The 19,832-nt window shown below is 40.6% G+C and overlaps 2 protein-coding genes across 5 annotated transcripts in view; both read right to left on the minus strand.

Moving 5' to 3' along the window:
• Nucleotides 1–4,432: 4,432 nt before the first annotated feature.
• LOC122773998 (galactose-3-O-sulfotransferase 2-like) lies at nt 4,433–8,118 on the minus strand. Its single transcript, XM_044033044.1, has 2 exons — nt 7,389–8,118; nt 4,433–6,682 (listed from the first exon to the last, which is right to left on the minus strand). Exons 1-2 carry the CDS (start codon nt 8,061–8,063, stop codon nt 5,696–5,698), a joined length of 1,662 nt encoding a protein of 553 aa, XP_043888979.1. The 5' UTR covers nt 8,064–8,118; the 3' UTR covers nt 4,433–5,695.
• Nucleotides 8,119–11,937: 3,819 nt separating this feature from the next.
• The window catches only part of LOC122773126 (membrane-associated phosphatidylinositol transfer protein 3-like), a 32,832-nt gene continuing 24,937 nt past the window's right edge, over nt 11,938–19,832 (minus strand). For 2 of the 4 annotated variants that reach the window (XM_044031530.1, XM_044031531.1), the window contains exon 4: nt 16,948–18,903. In XM_044031530.1, coding sequence (XP_043887465.1) covers nt 18,587–18,903 — 317 coding nt within the window. In that variant the 3' untranslated portion in view covers nt 16,948–18,586. Of the gene's footprint in view, nt 12,372–12,475; nt 12,547–16,947; nt 18,904–19,832 lie in introns of those variants that run through there. The other 2 variants (XM_044031533.1, XM_044031532.1) reach the window with 2 other exon arrangements.

Here is a 19,832-nt window from a genome sequence, read left to right on the forward strand (position 1 = left end):
AACACATGAAGACGCAGTGAATCAGGATACGGCTACCTTTAGCAGATGCAACAGCAGCAGTGGGTGGTGGAAGTCTGCAGGGAGAAAAACATTGATATGGAGACAAGTTGGAGGAATCATTTAATGCAAAGCTCAACAAGAGTTAAAGCGGAGAGAAACTTTAGGGCAAGTCTACAACAATCAGAGGAGGAACTTCGCCAACACATCTAAGAGATAGAAGTTTCTCATGCAACCAACCAAGACATTGGGATTAAGCATCTTCCTAAAGACTCTACAAGCTGCCTAAATTATGAAATTTAAAAGAAAGTCATGGGTAATAACGGACTACATACACTTGTTCGCTGAAATAGCTAGTGTATGGTGAGGTGTTAACACTACGCTCTATCAAAAATCCCACTTTTGACAAACCATAAAGTCCTATCATTTCAATCAGCTGCCAGCTTCACAAATAAGAAGCAAAAGACCACGTTTACATGATCACTGTTAACCACAAAGCTCCAGACACCGAGTCAATCCAAGAAACAATTCAAATAACGAAAAATAAATTAAAAAGCTGCAGCTGCTCACTCCTGCTACAAGAGGGTACTTCACAACAGTCTTTAACATGAAGCCAAATTCTGTCTGATTTCTTTCTGAATTCAGCCTACAGAATAACTTCAATTTCACTTAAATAATCCGAGTTGTCTCTCTGCCAGGTTTGTGTCCTCCTAAAGAAAAGAAACGCGCTCTAATCCTGAAACCTACAATCTCATTTATAAAAGAAACTATGCAGATGATAGCCCTGCATCCCTAAGACGAGTAACGCATAGTTTTACAGGGGAAGATCAAATCCCCTGCTGGGAGGCCTCCCAACATGACGCACAATAAGACTATGAACACAAAAATGTTCAACTCCTTTAGAGGGAAATAAACTTGGCAGAGTGAGACAAGTCAGCATGAATATTGAATTCGATTTCAGTTAGCGACTACAAAGGCTGACGGCAGTGCGTAAAGTTTAAGACTTAAATGGATAATAAAAGTGTGCCAACAAATGCCAGATTTAAAAACTACCATACACTAACATTATCCATGGGCTGAATAACACCTACAATCTAATGTGACTACACTTGCATATAAATCAAAGGTTTAGCTTCATAATCAAATCAGGAACCAGTTATCTTATCAAAGCAATTACCAGAGAATAAAGGAAGACCTGGTCTCACTCATCATAATCAATTACTACATTTTTACAGTACTTTGAAAGAACTTCAGACAAGCTACAGTAAACTTTGATGCATTTACTACACGATTCATCAGCTTCCACGTTTGTCAACAGTCCAAGTTACAACTATGACAACTGAGATTCAAGACCAAGATTAAATCTTTAAATTAAAGCCATTTCAAAATAATGTCCTGCAGAAATCAGACGCCTCAAACTAATCAACTTTAAATCATCCATTTAAGTTGAGACTAAAAAAGTGACTAAATCCAACACACAGGACAGACAGACAGACAGAGACCAGACACACAGGACAGACAGACAGAGACCAGACACAGAGGACAGACAGACACCAGACACACAGGACAGACCGGACGGGAGACCGGACACACAGGACAGACAGGGGCCAGACACAGAGACCGGAGCGGACACACCAGACACACAGGACAGACACACGGGAGCCAGACGGGCAGAGACCAGACGGGGAGCCAGACACACAGGACAGACAGACCAGACACCAGACACACAGGACAGACAGACCCAGAGACCAGACACACACACAGGACAGCGGACCGGGGCCCAGGAAGCGCAGGGGCCAGGCCGGACCCAGAGACCAGAGCCACAGGACAGGCGGACAGGGGCCCAGGAGCCACCCAGGACAGGCCGGACAGAGACCAGACACACAGGACAGACAGACAGGAGACCACACACAGGACAGACAGACAGAGACCAGACGGGCAGGACAGGCGGACAAAGACCAGACACACAGGACAGATGGACAGAGACCAGACACTGGGACAGACACGCACAGAGACCAGAGACACACAGGACAGACGGACAGAGACCAGACACACAGGACAGACAGAACAGCGAGAGACAGTGACACATGCCATGACGGCAGTCTTGGCATGACACGCATGACACACACGCACGCACACACACACACACGCACACACAGACAGAAAAACTACTTAACATTTGAAATTTTACTTTAACTAAAACGCAATCTAATTAAGGTGGACATGCAGGGATGTCGGTGCTCCTCTTGATTGATGCTAGAAGAAAAGTACAGGTTAGTTCACTTACTGTGCATGGACGCGGAGGGCACCCATGTTGGCCTATGTAAAGTGACTATACGCGCAAGGCCACACGTACAAGAACACAAGTAGGTCACGAAGGCGCGGGCACAGTTAGCGATCATGGCCTACTTGCATTAAAGGACGTATTGGCCATACAAAGGCTATGGCACGGCTGCCATCCAAAGCCAGGGACTATATTTGTAGATCACCAGGATCTACTTTAACGCTCTAGGGCTAACGGTAGATTAATGGCCACGTTGGAAAAGAGAGAGAAAAAAAAAAAAGGCACAGCGGCCAAGAAGTCTAAACCTTGTGACAGAGCGTACAAGGCACAACATTAACTTTATTCCTACCATCTAGCTTTGACTGTACACCAACATCCATTTAAACCTCATTTAAGATCTGGTCCTCCAACATCACTATATTTTAGTGCTAATGAAAACAGTTCAAGTTGATTTTTTTTTTTACCTTTTAGAAGTGAGGAAAGGCACGAGGAGGGCCAGGACAGATCGACACGGCGGCCGGAAGAGCGATGGCCCGCGGCCTGTGTGTCACTTACTGACTTAAGAAAGAGTTGGAAAGAAAAAGAGGTTAATGGGCAAAAAAACGCCTCCATAGAGAGGCGTGTTCTTACCTTTGCATGTAAACTCAGTAGTTAGCTGTGAGCAGCCAGACTAGCAAGTCAGTCGCCGACACCTAAGTACCTTCACTTTCAAAAAACACAACACACAAGTTTTCTTTTGCCCTCTACTCTGAGACTTGAAGAAATAAAGCAGGAACACGAACGGAACACAAAGAAACAGAGCAGAATCAAATGAAGAAGCTGGGCAGCATAGAGATCGAATACCCTGGGTGGGGGGGCGGAGCAGATGAGACTCAGGTGTATCCCATCAGGGCGGGGCAGACAATTATGTGAGGGGACATGTGAGGACAGACACAAAAAACAAACATTTGTAGAATAGAATTAAATCTAAGTCCAATTTTTTTCAGACGTCATGACAAGAGATTTGGGTGTAATCTTTAGTAAAGTCGACTCTTAGCACATGTTTGTACTGTAATGGAAGTGAAACTCCTCTAATATGAAATCTGATGTTATGAAAATGTGTAAATGGAACTACTGTTCAGTGGGTTGGTTAGTGGGAGAAACTAACTAACAAGAAGGGCTGTAAATAATGACTGGAGAGTCAATGAATAGATTATCTTAGAAACCATGTGAACATGATGAGGCTTAACTTTGTGTTGTTGTTTTTTGCATTAATGTGTAATTGTTTATTGTACATTTATAATATCATCTTTTTATAGAGATATGACAATATGTTAAATTGCAGTGCACTAACCACAGAGAAGTTGGGAAGACACGAAGACTCAACATTAGATGATATGACACATGTAGAGAATTTGCCAAAGGGGCATTTGGCAGTAGTGTGTGAGTGTGTGTGTGTGTGTGTGCATGCATATGTGTGTGTGTTCTCTTTCTACAGCCTAAAATAAACAAACAGCTCATGTAGGTGACACACAATGTCTACCTTCAGTGGCCTCAGGCTGATTTACTGCTGCACTCATCTTCATGACTGAAGAATAAAAGTGCTGTGTTACTTCATTTCAGCAAATACTGTCACACATGCAAACCTTACAAACGTAAAAAAAAAAAAACAACCACACGTGAGATACAACATAGACACACTTGTTGTGTTGTCCCCTGAAAAATATCCCTGCATCTGTTTGCTTGTGAGTGAAAGAATGCATTTTTTTCCTATTCCAAAACTTATTATGGATACATATTTATATTCATACTTATTATATGTGCACACTTGCATGATAGAACAGCAAAATCAGCTGCAACCGTGTGTACAAATCCATCATACCATGTTTTGGACTCACAATGGACCACACTGAGAGAGGATGATGATGCTGTTATATAAAATAACCCAGTGTTCCTTTATCATTGGATCAGGCCCGTTCATGCATCCCTCCATCCAGCGCATTCATTCCAACATTCAAATGAATAGGGAATTTCATTGCATTGATTGAAATGCAAACAGTTCCCCCTAGTGGAGCAAAGAGGGATTGGAATTAGTTTCCCACAATGAGCAAAAAACGATATAAATATATATAGTGAAACATGAAATACATTATCATAAATGTTGAGCGCATCTAACAATAAAAAAAAAATCCTTTGGATTCATTTTTATTTATCATCACAATTATTTAACAGCATTTTCAGCCTGTTTATTTGAAATGGAGGAACAGGCAAGAACCAGCCTGGTAAGTCGGCCAAACAGATTAATCGGTCGGCGTCTAACCTAATTCTCCCTCATGGCTATGCCGGCAGCGAGGGATACATAAAGTGTGATAGAAAAGAGTGTGTGCAAAATGTTTTCTAAAGCACTCAAAGTGTTTTCCAAGACTAGGATTATAGCATTATATAAACACAGAACATTTATCTTGTCACCAGTTGAGATATTATTCTTTGTCGTTTTCTTGACTGTATGTATCTCAGGGCTAGTAAATTAAAGCTGGACTGCTACAATGAATGGGAAATATGTGACAGGGAGCTACATCTCAACAATCAACTCAAACCTGTGCTTATTATTGATCAATTTTCAGCATACACAATGATTTTAGGGAAAAGAATACAGTACGTACTACACATTATTCACGGAAGCTTTTGTGTGTTATCCAGCTACTTCATTTGTCGAGCTTTATTTAAGTGAAACAAGACTGTAAAACATCCAGTTAATTTTATAAATATTTTCATTTCAATTAATCACAAGTCCCCCCCCCATTTGATTATATACTCACACATTCAATGAATCCTTATCACTACAAAACATCAAAAGAAGGCGATCGGACAGAGAGGCATCCTTCATTCACATAGCTTATGATAGGTTTTTACAGTACGTCACTCTGGTCCTGACAAACACGATTAAAACCTAATCTATGTAACTGCAGACGGAGCATTTTGATGTCGACCGCGTACAGTCTTCCAAATCTCAACTCGGTAAATGAGACACCACAGACAGAAGGATGCACATAACATTAAATAACCTTCTCGAACAGATAAGGCTCTTCCAAATATCTTGAAAGAATATTAAAGATGCAGGCTGATTTACATTCGTTCCAGGATACAGTTGTGTGTGTTTAGTGCAGAGTTGGACCAAGGATGTTGATAACATAACTTACTTTAAAGGCTGCTGAGGAGAGGCAGAAAATACACATTATGATTCATTTTTGAAATAGTTACTTTAAATACTTTAAAAAGGCACCAACATCATTTCCTCAATAAGGTGAATCATATTCAGACAATTAGCTGCTTTGTGCAGCTTAGCTTTTATACTATGCTTTATAGAAATGGACCAGCTGCTCTCATACCTGATAGTATTAACAGAGATCATCATTTAAGGACAATTACCATCCCTCACGACCGTTCTCTGTAGTTAGCTTCTGACAAGGCACTTGTAAAGGCCTTTAAGTTCTTGAGATTTGAGAATCTGCGTCTTATAAAGCGTCTCTGGTAGGCGTCCCTGTTCCGGGCCAGTCCCGTCGTCTCAGTTCTGTCCGGATGGAGACTCTGTGAACGAACTACCCTCGATAACCGTCTTGGCTTAGCAGCGATCCCAGGGAACTGCTGTGTGTACAGACGTTCCGTGTACTGAAGCTCAGGAGTAATTAGTCTCTCACATTTTGCTCTGGTTTCTCTGTCGATGTGTGGGTTTACGTTATAGCCCTGAATAACAGCTGCTCCATACTGAAATGGCTTCAGTCCAGCATCTTTTACCTGGGACGGGTCCACTGCCCTTCCATCTTTTAAGCAGGTGTTTGCCAGGTTGTTCCGGAGCTCTCTCAACTGAGATACTTCCCTCACCATTTGCTCTTCACCAACCAGGCTGTTCACTTTGTGCCAGAAAGTGGTGTTAAAGTGCAGGTAAATCCTCCAGTCCAGGGCATTCCACTTCCTGATTTTCTCTGCTGTGATTGCTGAAAGAGGCCGACGAGTTCGCTCACTGCGACTGTTGAGCTTAAAGGAAACCACGTCATCCAGGGACCAGCAGAGGACATGCCTCAGCAAGATCATTGACTCGTCAAAGTAGTCGGAAATAAGAATAAGGTGGAATTCCCGTTCAACGGCAGCAATAACCATTCTGGTTCTGTCCTCCAGGTCTTCAGCATCAGCTGTAATGTTGTTGTCAAAACCAAAGTCAAAGGCTAGGATATTGTGAGCATAGTGGTTGTTGATTACTGAGGAGTTGTAGCTTCTCCAGCTGTTTTCTAGGAAGTCGTCCAGGTTGTTCATCTTATGAAAGGCTTGAATGCTCTTGTAGTAAATGAAGATGGACTCCATCATGGCCACGGGATTTCTCAGGATGGAAAAGTAGAAGGAATCCTCAGGCATCACTTTTGCCACCTGTGACATGAGAAAATATTTATTTTAGACATTAAGTCTTCGTCTATGATGATGCTGTGTCCACAATAACAGTTTTCAACCACTTGTAAATGGACAAGAAAGTTCTCGATAATGTTGCCCAACAGCATGGATCTAGCTATTATGCCTCAATGTTGGGTTTGTAAATGGAATAGTCTGGAGATTATTTTGAACCCACACAGCAAATGCAGTTCTGCCTCACCCACACATGGCCCTTGTGATGAGCTCAGACTACAGGAATGTCGGCAGATTTGACCTATATTTGCCCCCCTCACCTCCACCCACACCGCCAAGGAATTGGAGGATGGTTTGACTGAGCCATGCTTCCAAAACTGCCCACACTACTGTGTGTGGCTGCCTCAATAACAGTCAAACATGTTTGACATTTAGGATTTAAATTGCAGTGGCACTTTTGAGGTGGGCAGCTGAGTTGGAGGAGAGGCTTGCCAGTGTGTGACAAAATATAAGATAAACTGAACTGACTTTGTTTTGCTTCTCTTTTTTTTAGGTTAGAGATTATCTGTGAAGATTCCCCTCTGGTGCGTAAAGCAACCAGATCTTTCAGCACTTTAAATCTCCTGCAGTCTGAGGCCAGCATTAAGGGCTCTTGCGATGTATCCACACTTTCAAATTCCACATGTAAAACTTTAAATTGTGCAGGACAAAACAACAGTGTGACAAAGCTCACCTCGGATTTTTTGAACCTCATGTGATTGCACATGATGTGGAACTCCCTCACACTTCTGCTGCTGACACCTTCCACAAAATGCGAGGCAAAGAAGAACGGGTAAAACAACTGGCTGTGTTTGTTCAGAGGGAGGGCGAAGGTCAAATTCCTGCTTTCGCCATAGCGATACAAGATATTTAAGATGGTGCTGCTGGCTGTTTTGTGTGTCTTCAGGAAAACGATGTGAGACTTTGGTTGGCAGGTTGCTTGTGCGTGGGCTGCGCTGTGGAGGTGATCCTTGAAAAAAGTGAATGGAGTGGGTGTGTTGGGAAGCCTTCTGTCTCCCTGTGTGGTTAAACCTGTCCTAGTACTGTCGAGGGCCAACGAACCTGGAGGCCCATGTTTTGGCAGAGGCGGCTTTCCAGGGGACACTTCTCTTGAAGCAAAGGTCTCGGTATTATCCCCATGTCTCTGCAGAATAGTTTCAGATGGCTTTTCGTGGCCCCCATTCCGATGATGAAGATCTGAAGCCCTGTCACTCTGCGCTGGTCTCAGCACGCCTTGCTTCCCTGCCAGTAAAGTCTCAGAATGCAGGTCCTCCCAAACATTTTGTGGAGCAGGAAACAGGTGGTCATTGTTGACAGTGAATCTCAGATTTGACAGCCCCGTTGACTTGTCACTCCTACAAGACAACATAAACACAGTCAGTACGATGCAAAGATTCTCATGGCACGCAGCATGTCTGCATCATAGAACTTCTTGGTCTTCATTCGGGCTCCACATTATGAGATTTGAGCAGGGACAAAAATGAGCAGGGCCTCGATACAAAGTGCCCTTGAAATATCTGACATTGTCCATGAAATCCACCTGACGGGAGCTTTGAATGCATAAGAAGCTCACACAACTCCCAACCCTGTAATCCTATAAAGGGTTTTATTGGATTAGAGACTAGGAAATATGTTACAGATCATGGGAAATTATTTCTAAAAATATTAGTTTAAAGCGTTACTGCATAATTCTTAAATATAAACAAATGTCTATTACACTGACACAACTGTCATACTCATAAATACATACAAGTGCTGCTGTTGTATACACACAAATGCTCAGTCAGGTCTGATAGTATTGTTTGGCAGAACTAGTTGTCAGATGAAGGACGCATTACATCCTTTCTGTTCAGGAAGCCAAAACAAAGGCAGAACAATAATAATAATAATAATAATAATAATAAATATTGGTGAGATAACCTGGTGAATAATAAGTGATTAGGGCTTATCCTCCAGTATATCCTTTTAACTGTTATAGCAGTGCAGATTGCATTACATTTCATTCTAATTGGTAATAAAAGGGCATTTACGTCCTGGGTTTATAATTAAAGAGCGGTGACAGGTAAGTGACGCTGTCAGAGATAAAAAGACCAATTGACATTCAATGTGACGTGAAGTCATTAGTTCCGCTCGAGCAGCTCACTTCAAAAACAGAAGGGGAAAAAAAAGAAGATCCTTCAGCCAAAGACATCGTAATTTACAACCACACTTTTTATTTTATTAGCTTTAATACCAGAACATTCACCACAGTGTAAAAACTGCCACAATATCAGCTCTGAAGTTTCACTTTATCCACAATTAATGTCACCAACGAGACCTGAATACAAAGCAACAGACTGTGACGTGATTTTAAAAAACTGAGTCATAGAAACCACATTTCTGAAGATTTAAAGCTGTAGTATGTAACTTTAAAAGAGAAATAAAGGTCTGTTACATTCAAAATCAATGTTTTCCTATCATCAAGTCTATCAGCTCCACACGACTCTCTCTGTGTTTCCCGGTATAAGAGTGTTCAGATCTCGTGTCACCCGGTGACATTCCCGCGCTGCACGCAGGAAGTGATCTGTTTCACTGAGCTGTTAAAGTGAGACGACTGCAAACCAGGTCAGAGTTTGACTGAAAATGCAAAAGAAGAAGGAAAAGTTCCAGAAGGGAATTCTACGGCTCAGAAAAAGACCCGCCTGTTCAGCAGTTTGACTCCGCCCACCCCTGCTCTGCTGCTGTATACACACAAACGCTCCCTCGGCCGAGGCTGTTTGACTAAAGTCATACGCTGGTATACTTCCACACACAGTACGCACGTCGCAAATCACAACAACAACAACGCACAGACTCAGAGTTTGGAGCCGTGTTGGGTGCGCGTGGACAGTGCATGCGCAAACTGAACTTCCACCCCACCAGTAGGTGGAGTATAAGCTCCACCCACCAAGCAGAAAAACCATTTCGACAACAGAAGAAGTCACCAAGGATAGTCATCCGAGCCTCAAAACCCACTGACAGCCCGACTCAGATCCCTCAGTGTAGCATCTTTCTCTTCTTCTTCAGTAGGAACAGACTTGTACCGCCACCCGATGGTAAAGTGGGATACTACAGGACCTTGACGGGCGAGTACAACAGGGTCCCGGATATGCGACGCACTGTCGGCGGAGGTAAACCACGGCTTCACAGCTCACTCTGATTAATCGTTTATCAAAATAGTTGACATAGGGACAAAGGTGGGGTCACATCCTGGACCCTGGACCCTGGACCCAGTTCATCACAGGGACAAAGAGACAATCAACCATCCACTCTCACACCTACAGTTATTTTGTCTAGTCCCCAAATCTGCACACACACACACACACACACACGTGAACTCCTGCAGAAGGATCCACGTTCTGACCGGCTCGTGAACCACTACAGCGACCGTGTGACCACTCTGTTTGAATTCATGAAGGTTTATATTTGATCGGACGTGACACTGCTCCTCTGCTGAGATGTTTCTTTCACCCTGACATGACAACGCCGGCTCTCGTCTCCTCCACCTCCTCCTTCACCTCCTCCATGTGTTGAGCTTTTGTGGATTTAAATAGGATTTGATGTTCATGTTCGTGCGTTTGTCAGAGTGGATTTAGTTTCCAGGCAGAGTCTCCGTCAAACATCAGATCATTTACACGCGAGAGACGTGTCTGTGGCTTAACTCAGCAGATGTTAAAGATGTAAAGAACAAGAACACGAGGCCTTTACTCTTCTCCCCAGAGTCACTTGTTCATCAGCAGCTTAAGGTGCGTGTCCACCAGTGATTTCCACACTTCCCACTCATTATCTACAGTATGTGACGCAGGACGCGGAGCTGAGTTAACCACTGTTTACCACATTATTTAATAACCTCACAAAACTGTTTCTGAAAGAAAACCAGTCGCATCATATGCATGAACACCCACAGCGAGCCGAGAAATCCACTTTGTACCCAACACGCTGAAACTGAAAGACTCGAACGTTATTATTTTTTAAAGATCCAAAGATCAGTCAGGGAAGAAGTGAACCTGTGGAATATTTGCTCTGAAAATGTCAAAAACAAGCAGCAACGGGTTCGAAATCAACCTTACAAGAAGATTTTAACGAGTAAAGTTCACTAAATCATGTCTGTGATGACAAAATGTACATTTTGTTAATACACTTTAGATTCAGCATAGACAGACAGACATATGCTAATTTGTTAGCATAGATAGATAGATAGATCGATAGATAGATAGATAGATAGATAGATAGAGATAGATAGATAGATGATAGATAGATAGATAGATAGATAGATAGATAGATAGATAGACAGACAGACAGACAGTTGACAGCTAGTTAGCCAATTTAGCTAGATAGTCAATGTAGAATCTACTTTGACTAGATTGGCTAACTAGCCGTCTATCTACATTGTAGATAGACGGCTAGTTAGCCAAGACAGATAGATGGCCAATCTAGTTAGCCAACTTAGCTGGATGCTAGATAACTTAGTTTGTTAGCCTTCTAAGATAATCTATTTTAGAAGATAGATTATCTTCTAAGACTAACTAACACTTAGTTTGTTAGTTAGCCTTCTAAGATAATCTATCTTAGAAGGCTAACTAACAAACTAAGTTATAGATAGATAGATATCAACATTAGATATTTGTCTATTCTGCTAACTTACTGTAGACAGATCACTTGGATGGCTAGTTAGCTAACTTTGCTAGACAGCCAATATACAGTAGATAGACGGCTAGTTAGCCAAGAGAGATTGTGTCACACGTTTGTGACGTCAGTACTTTCATTCCTGAACGGTTGAATAACGGCCAGATATGGAAAGTGAAGGTTATCTTTGAGGCAGAAAGCAACAAATGGCGCCTCATCTGCCAAATGAACTCAAAGAAGAAGAAGAAATGTGAGGTGAGAGGATTAAGGTTGTGTCACAGCAGTTTGTGTGATTTTCTGAATGAGTTTGTTGTGAATGTGTGGCGCTGACCAACACAGATCAAGGTTACATCTCACTTCACCGCTCACAGAGTAAATAAACAGCATCAAGTCCATTCTCAAACACCAATGATGTGATTTTTAGACTTTGATCCAGTCACTGTGTGTGTGTGTGTGTGGGTAACACAGCGATCTGCAGGTTTTTAACATCTGAAAACACATGTTCACGCGTCTACAGGCCCGATCACAAAAAACACATCTGGACGTGGTCTGAGGACACATGGCCTGTCCTCAGGACGCATGACATACTCCGCCTCCTCGCAACATGTCCTCTGACCCTCTGCAGTTTCAGATATTTTACTCTAACCAGTGTTTATCTGTTCATTTCCATCACTCAATTCCAGATTGTTCCCTAAAACTGGGTCAGATCCCAGTCCTCGCTGGTTATTATGTGTCATATTTTTCAGTCACCACCGTATCACGCAGAAGCGTCGTGAGGAACCACAGCACGTTTTAATGAAAACACGACTCACTTGGACACCAGAGAAAAGGCCTCGGCGCACACGGCCGGACACGGCACCAGTTTGATCATCACGTGTTCTGCAGCCGCCTGGAAATGAGCCCGCGTCACCTTCTCCAGCACCGACGCCAGCGTGGCCACGTCGGCCGCCTTCGAGCTGGGGTCTCCGCCCGCCGTGTCCAGGATGTTCCCGCCGTGAACCACCAGCAGCAGCACGTGGGTTTTACACTTGGGCTGAAAGAGAAGAAAGAAATAAAGAGTTCAAACTGAGATGAAAAGGACAGCAGACTCAAAGGGAGGGAAGACATCAGCAGCTCCGTCACAAACACGTTTTTTACCTCCGCGTCCTCCAGACCATCGATGCTGCTCTGAGGAGCACAGCGTGGACCGCTCAGCTGGTACAGTCCCTCTGTGACAGAGAAGAGGAGAGAGGGTCACTGTGGGAGACATTTAACACAAGAATAAAGGAATATGGATGATTTGTATCATTTCATGTCTCTTCATCATATTCAGATAAAGTGGTTATTTCTCTCTGCAGCATCTAAACACACATGGAACTGGTTTGTTTATGGATTTAGTCTCTCTTACACATAAAAGATGTTTTATTTAAATGAACTGTAAACAACAAAACTGCTGTACATTCATTTTATATTTCATGAATCTCTGTGTAAATATTATATTTATATATATATATATATATATATATATATATATATATATATATATATACATATACTAGCACTTATCTGCTGCTCATGAACCTTATTCATTCATTCATTCATTCATTCACTTGTACAGTATATACCTTCATTTGCACTTTGGAGTGGACACTAAACTTCATTTCTTTGCACAATTTCTGTACAATCATAATAAAGCTGAATCTAAGCAGCATCTTCACCACATTATGAGTGAGTCAGCTCTAACAACTGTCTCTCTCTCTGTCTCTGTCTCTCTCTCTCACAGTGCAGCAGAGTCATGGGAAATCGGCCAAACTCATTATCCTCTGCAGAAGACTCTGTACCTTGTACAGTCTTATTCCCGTGCCCTCTGTGTGTGTGTGTGTGTGCTTTGCTCTCTCGCTCCTTGTTTATTTGTCTTCCTCGTCTGAGACCTGCTGTCATGGCACACACACACACACGCGCGCGCACACACACACACACACACACACACCCTACTTGTCTGGAACAGCGTGTAAATTCACGAGGGACTCGGAGCGCGGCTCTATTTTGGTCCCAAAGCAACAGGAAATCAATGGAGGGAGGTTTTTATTTTTCTGAAAGACGGAGCCGTGGGAGAAAAGTCTCCGTCCAGAAAAACCCCGTACAGTGTTTCAGCGTGTGTGAAGCGTGAACTGACAGATGGCAAGGAAAACGCGGTGTGATGTGACAGCGAGAATGAAACTCAGGCTGTTATTGTCCTGATCTGTGGTGTAAAATAAACTGTTTTATTTACATACATTCATCTTTAAGGATAAACCACAATCACAGTTTAATCAGACTAAGGTCATAGTCAGACTAAGACAGACTGAGTTTACGTTATGTGCAGGACAAAACAGATTTATTGTCCTTGTATGTGTGACTCCACCCTGCAGGTGGCGCTGTATCTCTCTATAAACTAGAGTGTGTATTGAATGAGTTTACGTGAGAGAAAAACAAAAACGTCTGACTCCAGTCTGACTAAATGTAAACATTCAGGAGTAATCATCACTATGAATCACATTATCCAGGTATGTTAGTCTGATTAAGACTAGCTGGATTTTAATCTGACTAACGTGTCTTTATTACATTAAAAAAACAGAATTATTGTTTTAGTCCGACTAAAACTAGCTCCATTTTAGTTAGACTAACACGTTTACAACTGAATTATTGTTTTAGTCTGATTAAGACTAGCTGGATTTTAGTCAGACTAACATGTTTACAACTGAATTATTGTCTTAGTCTGACTAAGACTAGCTGGATTTTAATCAGACAAACATGTTTACAACTGAATTATTGTCTTAGTCTGACTAAGACTAGCTGGATTTTAGTCAGACTAACATGTTTACAACTGAATTATTGTCTTAGTCTGACTAAGACTAGCAGGACTTTAGTCAGACTAACATGTTTACAACTGAATTATTGTCTTAGTCTGACTAAAATTTTAGTCAGACTAACATGTTTACAACTGAATGTTTTAGTCGATTAAGATAGCTGGATTTCTAACCTTCTAACCGGTTTCTAAATCTCCTTACACCCCTTGGCAAAATGATGTTCCCTGCGCGCATGACTACATATGTATATAATATAACACAACATTACAACAACACGCTCACTTAAACACAGTCAGTGCACACACACACACAGCGGATTAGAAATGTTGACCAGTGTGAATCAGACTGTAGGAAAAGTGATTTGTGAGAACAGCAGCTCACACTGAGAGGAGACACGTTTGTCTGATATTGGAGTAAAATCATATTTCTGTGAGTTCAGCTCAGCGAAAACAGCTTCCTGTGGTTTTTCCCGACACTCTGTTTATCTCTCTTCTCTATTTTTCTTCCCCTCCTGCAGCAGATTTGTGTTGTTGACACCAGATTCCCACAGTTCATCTGATTTTTCTCTTTTCATCTCACTCTCGCTTCCCCTCACACGTCTGAACCGGGTCGATACGCGCTTCAAGGAGCTTAGTGGACTTTAACGACTCTCTCACACAGTCCGGCTCATTCTCTCCTCACAAATGAGGCCGACCCTGACTGCAGCCTGAGCCTGAGCCTGAGCCTGAGCCTGAGTCTGAGCCTGAGACTGCAGTTCAGTGATATTTACTGTGCAGATGTTTCTTCTCTTACAGGACAGAGGAAGAGAAAAATTACCTGACAAACGAGGCTGGGAGATTAAAAAAGGCTTGACAATGAAATATTGATTTATTGATTCATGTGCGGATCCGTCTCGCGCCTCGTTCTGTCAGTGTGATGATTTATGATTTAAAATGTTAGGTGTTTGTGTCCAGTGTGCTGAGTTTGTGTTCTTCTGTTGCTGCTTCTTCCTCAACATTTTTATCACCTGCATTGATTTTTAATAAGTTTGTCCTCCAGACTCTTATCAGAGGACGGAAAAGACTCAAACACACGGACAATTCTCACCAAAAAAAAAGCTGCTTTTGTTCTTAAATGTGGAAGAAAAAAAAGGACATTTTTTCTTTTTTTTTGACTAAACTGATAAATAAACTTCACAAACAGGTTTTCAACAAGAAAAAAACTATTTTATCAGATTTTATAGTTTACTTTAAGCTTTAATGACCAGAAACAAGATTAAACTAGGGTTTATATAAAATCACAACTGCAAAGTGCAAAAAATTCTAGTCAAGCAAAATATTTGTACACAGCATCATAAAAGAAGAACATTTAAATCAATTCAAGTATATTTGCTTTATTTCTAGTATGACTGTTTTTACAGTGCAATCGTCACCCAGCAAAAACATCCCCACAAGGAAACCTCAAATATTCTCAGTGGGTTAAAAGTAGCTTGTAAAACTTTCAGACGGAAATGTTCCTTAGAACGAGACAAAACTGGACAAGATGTAAGAAAGTTGTTCGTTCATTTTATTGTTAGTAGTCATTTTTGCGCAGTTTTTGTCCTTTTGTGAACATCCCAGTCTGAGAGGAGCTGCAGATTTATAAGATATTATTAAATATTCCAGCCAAGAAAATTTTACTTCAAGCCAATGGTGAATGGAAGGAATTTAAACAAAGTGAAGTTTTTTTATGGCTTATTTCTAGGAGGGTAAATGTTATTTTGTAATTCTATAAAATGTTGTAATTTAAAAACCCTGTATACAACCCAAACATCGTTTGTTATAGAAGTTAAAATTCTGTCCAGTTTTTCCTTGTTTTTAACAAATATCACAGTCTAAGAGGAGCTGCAGATTTACAAGTTTTATGTTTTATGAATTCTCGTCAAGAAAATTTTACATAAAGCCAGTGGCACATTTTTTTTCTTAATCATTTAAATCAATTTAAGAATATTTGGCTTGCTTTTACAGTGTAGTTACCCATGTATTGTTAAACTTTTCTCATGCAACGGAATGAATTTATTTGTTTCTTAAATGTTGGCCTGTTTTTCTTAATTTCAAGGAACAGTACAGTGAAATTTAGAAGTCAGATTATTTTTCTTTAAGAATAAGTGTAATCTAGTTTTTATAAGAGCTGTTTCTGCAGTGATGCAGCAGCTTACATGTGTATGGACAGACTCTGTGACTCCACAGTGTTGTCACACATGTTTCCAGCGCTCATTTGGACGAATGTTGTGCCGTGACCTGGTGAACGGTTCGTCTGTGACCTCTGGCACTGAACATGCACACTAACACGTTCATCCATCTGTTCACTGCTGCAGAGACCGTGCTCTCGGGAGACAACACCGGCTCCTCTGCATCACAAACCTGCTGACGCTCACTATGCATTCAGACACATGCTCTGACAATCTGCTGCTGCTGCTGCTAGTCTATACAAGAAAACACACACAATGATTTTATATTCAGCCATTCACAACGTAGAGGTCACACCCACTTAACATTTCAGCCAATTAAACATGGAGGCGACACAAACATTAGTTACTAATTACTGCACAAATCATCATGTCTCTACTCGGGATGTCCCGATACAAGTTTTTCACTACCAATACAATACCGATATTGCAGCCTTGAGTATTGGCCGATACCGATATCAAACCCATACGATATCAGCATGAATCATACATACTTTAATGACTTATTTTGTAGTGTGGAATGTTAGAATAGGCTTGATCAAGTGATATTACTTAAACAGAGAACAATAGTCAGCAACAGCAGGTATGAGAAAAACTGACCCATTTATTATTAACCATCAAATTTAACCTTCAACAGAAGAATATTGGATTTTTGCCATGTTAATTTCATACAGTCTATGGTTAATTTCATTGGAAATAGATTTTGTATAAATAGCCACAAATCTGAGTCACGGCGTAAAAACTCGTCAGACAACAAAAGTCGGATCACTTCAGTTGAAAGGAAACGGATTCATAAAAGTCGAGGTCACACGTTTTGTCTGAGGGGAGTTTTACTGTTTGTCTGACCCCTGACCCCTGACCCCACTGACGACACAAGCAGAGAAACATGTTATCTTTATCCTCAGAGGGAGAGAAGTTCACTGGATGTCACACAGAATGGACATGCACGTGTAAATAACAGAAAATAAATAGATATTTAATGTAAATAAGTTGGTTTTAAACTTGATTTTAAACTCTGCTGTTTTTTGCTTAAATATAAATAAACCTGCACTTGTTATTGATGGTAGAGAAGTGTGTGAGTGTCACTGAGGGAAATGTAGCCTGAAGACGAAACAAACACTGACCCTGGAGAGACTGACTTCTCTCCAGGGTCAAAGAAAAGTGTAAACCATGAGCAGAAATCTTTGAAGAGCTGAGAATCTTTTCCCCCTGAAGATACAAATAAAAGAGACTTGATACAGTTTCTCTGTCTTTGTTGCTTCTCCAGGTTTTTCTGTCTCTGTTTGGACAGAAATTGTGTAACATTCTGTTTCTAAAGAGTGGAAATGATTCACTTCATCAACTTTGTGTGAACTCATTTGGTTTGAATGTAACTGACATTTGTTTGTATTTAAAAGTTCATAATAATAATAATAATAAGAAGAAGAAGAATCAGCCAATGCAGATTATTGTAAAATGATCTCAGATTGGAGTGCGTGCAAATGTAAGAAATTATAAAAGTATCAATTCTTCTTTATGGACATTTTTGGCATTTTTTCTCTGTTTTAAGGAATGTTACAGTTTTAAATTAGCTACATTTAAAAGCTACTTTAACCAAATTTACATAACGTCACTGGCAGATTATTTTGTTGTAATAAGAACATTTTTATCAATATAAGAATATGTGTTAGGACTGTACATGCAGTGAGTTTACATCAACCTTTCATTTACCAATCCTGTCACATTTCTGTCATGTGACAGAATTTATTGACTCAGTTTTTCCTTGTTTTAAGGAACATTAAAGTCTTAAATTGTCTCTACTTAATAGAATTCCAGTCAATTAAAACCAAATTAGTTTTCTAACAATAAGAAAAATCAAGCTCTGTCATGTGAGAGGATTCATTTACCTGTGATGAGAACAACTTTGCTGAACACTGGTCAAGTGTTAAATTGGCTCAATTTAAAAGAGTTTTATGAATTAAAGCTCAGCAAAATTTAATTACAGATTATTTTTTATTGTCAGTTTCAGGATATTTATCTCATCTCTAGTCAGCTGTTTTTACAGTGTGTGTGTTTATCTCTTTATCATCTCTGCTGGACTCTCTTATTTAATAGTTTTATTAATCGTTCAGTCAAATTCATCTGATTATATTCTACATTTATCAGTTTAAGTGAAATAGTTTTAAACCCGACGACTGAATCACCTCGTTTTTATGGCTTTGATGGAAACAATAATTAGCATAATTCAATGAAATTGCAGGGTATCGTCTTAACACTAAACATGAGTGTAAACATGGAGCAGAGACAGAAACTGGCGTTGGATCTGAGAGATGAGGAAGAGTCAAGTGGAAAATAAGGCTCAGTCTTTGTCTGTGATGTTTCCATCGGTGTGAGTCGTGAGCTGCAGCAGAAGGTGTTTACGGCCCTCTGGTATTTGAGGTAATGAAGGTGGAGTGAAGAGCTGGAGCAGAGGAAATGTGACAAGGACGTGAGTGAGGGGATTTGATGGGGAAGGAGCAGAGAGGCCAGCGGGAAATGGACGTTTAGAGGAGCTGAGGAGACAAGGAAGGGATAATGAAGAGCTGAGGGAGACGCAGTTATGAAGCACAGACGCTTTCCTGGAACCAGGAGAGATTTATGGATGAGACACAGTTCAGTTTCCAACCATCTCTCCTGATCATCATTCTCCTCCTCCTCCTCCTCTTCATCCACACACTCAGCTTTTATTTTTAATAAACTCGCAGCTAAAGATTGAAGATGTTTATTTGATTTGATTCGTTCACAAGTAAAGAGTCCGGGCTCATGTGAATTCTTCAGCTGACCCACAGTCAACAGATCCATAATAATCATAATAACAATAATAATAATAATAATAATAATATTCTGAAGGACAACAATAGGTTCCTCGCACAAATTCATGCCAGGTGCCGCAAAGCTAATTCACCTTTTTACGAGGTTCACTGAATGCACCTCTTATCTCATAATTTGTTTTGATCATTAAATAGAAAACAGCAAGGATGATAGAGCTGTATAATATAAACTGGGGGAAAAGTAGCGGTTATTTGATAATTAATCAGTTTAAATAGATTTTTATGTAATATATATGTTCTGGTTTCTTTGCTCTATACAAAACAAAAACTAGTTTTCCTTTTACGATACCTTTAGAATTTAGAACTTAAATTAAGTTTGCACACACACCGATCTGCGAGAGCGAATTTTACTTCTGTATTCAAAAAATCTTTAGTTCGCTTTTAATATCATATTAAGACATATTTAGATATTTTAGATATTTTAGATTTTTTTTTTTTATAGATCTTTTTATTAAGGACAAGTTACATAAAGACAGTTATATAAAAGGACAAAGCTTTTGAGTTTTTTGCAGAACACATATGCAAACAAACAAATACAAAAATGCCCACCCCCCACCCACCCACCCTACAACATCTAGTGCATCCCGGTCTATGGAGATCAAATAAATGGA

Source organism: Solea senegalensis, linkage group LG8 (assembly GCF_019176455.1).
Source record: "Solea senegalensis isolate Sse05_10M linkage group LG8, IFAPA_SoseM_1, whole genome shotgun sequence".
Taxonomy (NCBI): domain Eukaryota; kingdom Metazoa; phylum Chordata; class Actinopteri; order Pleuronectiformes; family Soleidae; genus Solea; species Solea senegalensis.

Coding starts and splice junctions, on each gene's coding strand:
- LOC122773998 (XM_044033044.1), bottom strand. CDS start 8,063: ATGTTGTCTTGTAGGAGTGACAAGTCAACGGGGCTGTCAAATCTGAGA. Junction 6,683..7,388: donor TGAGGTTCAAAAAATCCGAG/GTGAGCTTTGTC, acceptor CTCATGTCACAG/GTGGCAAAAGTGATGCCTGA.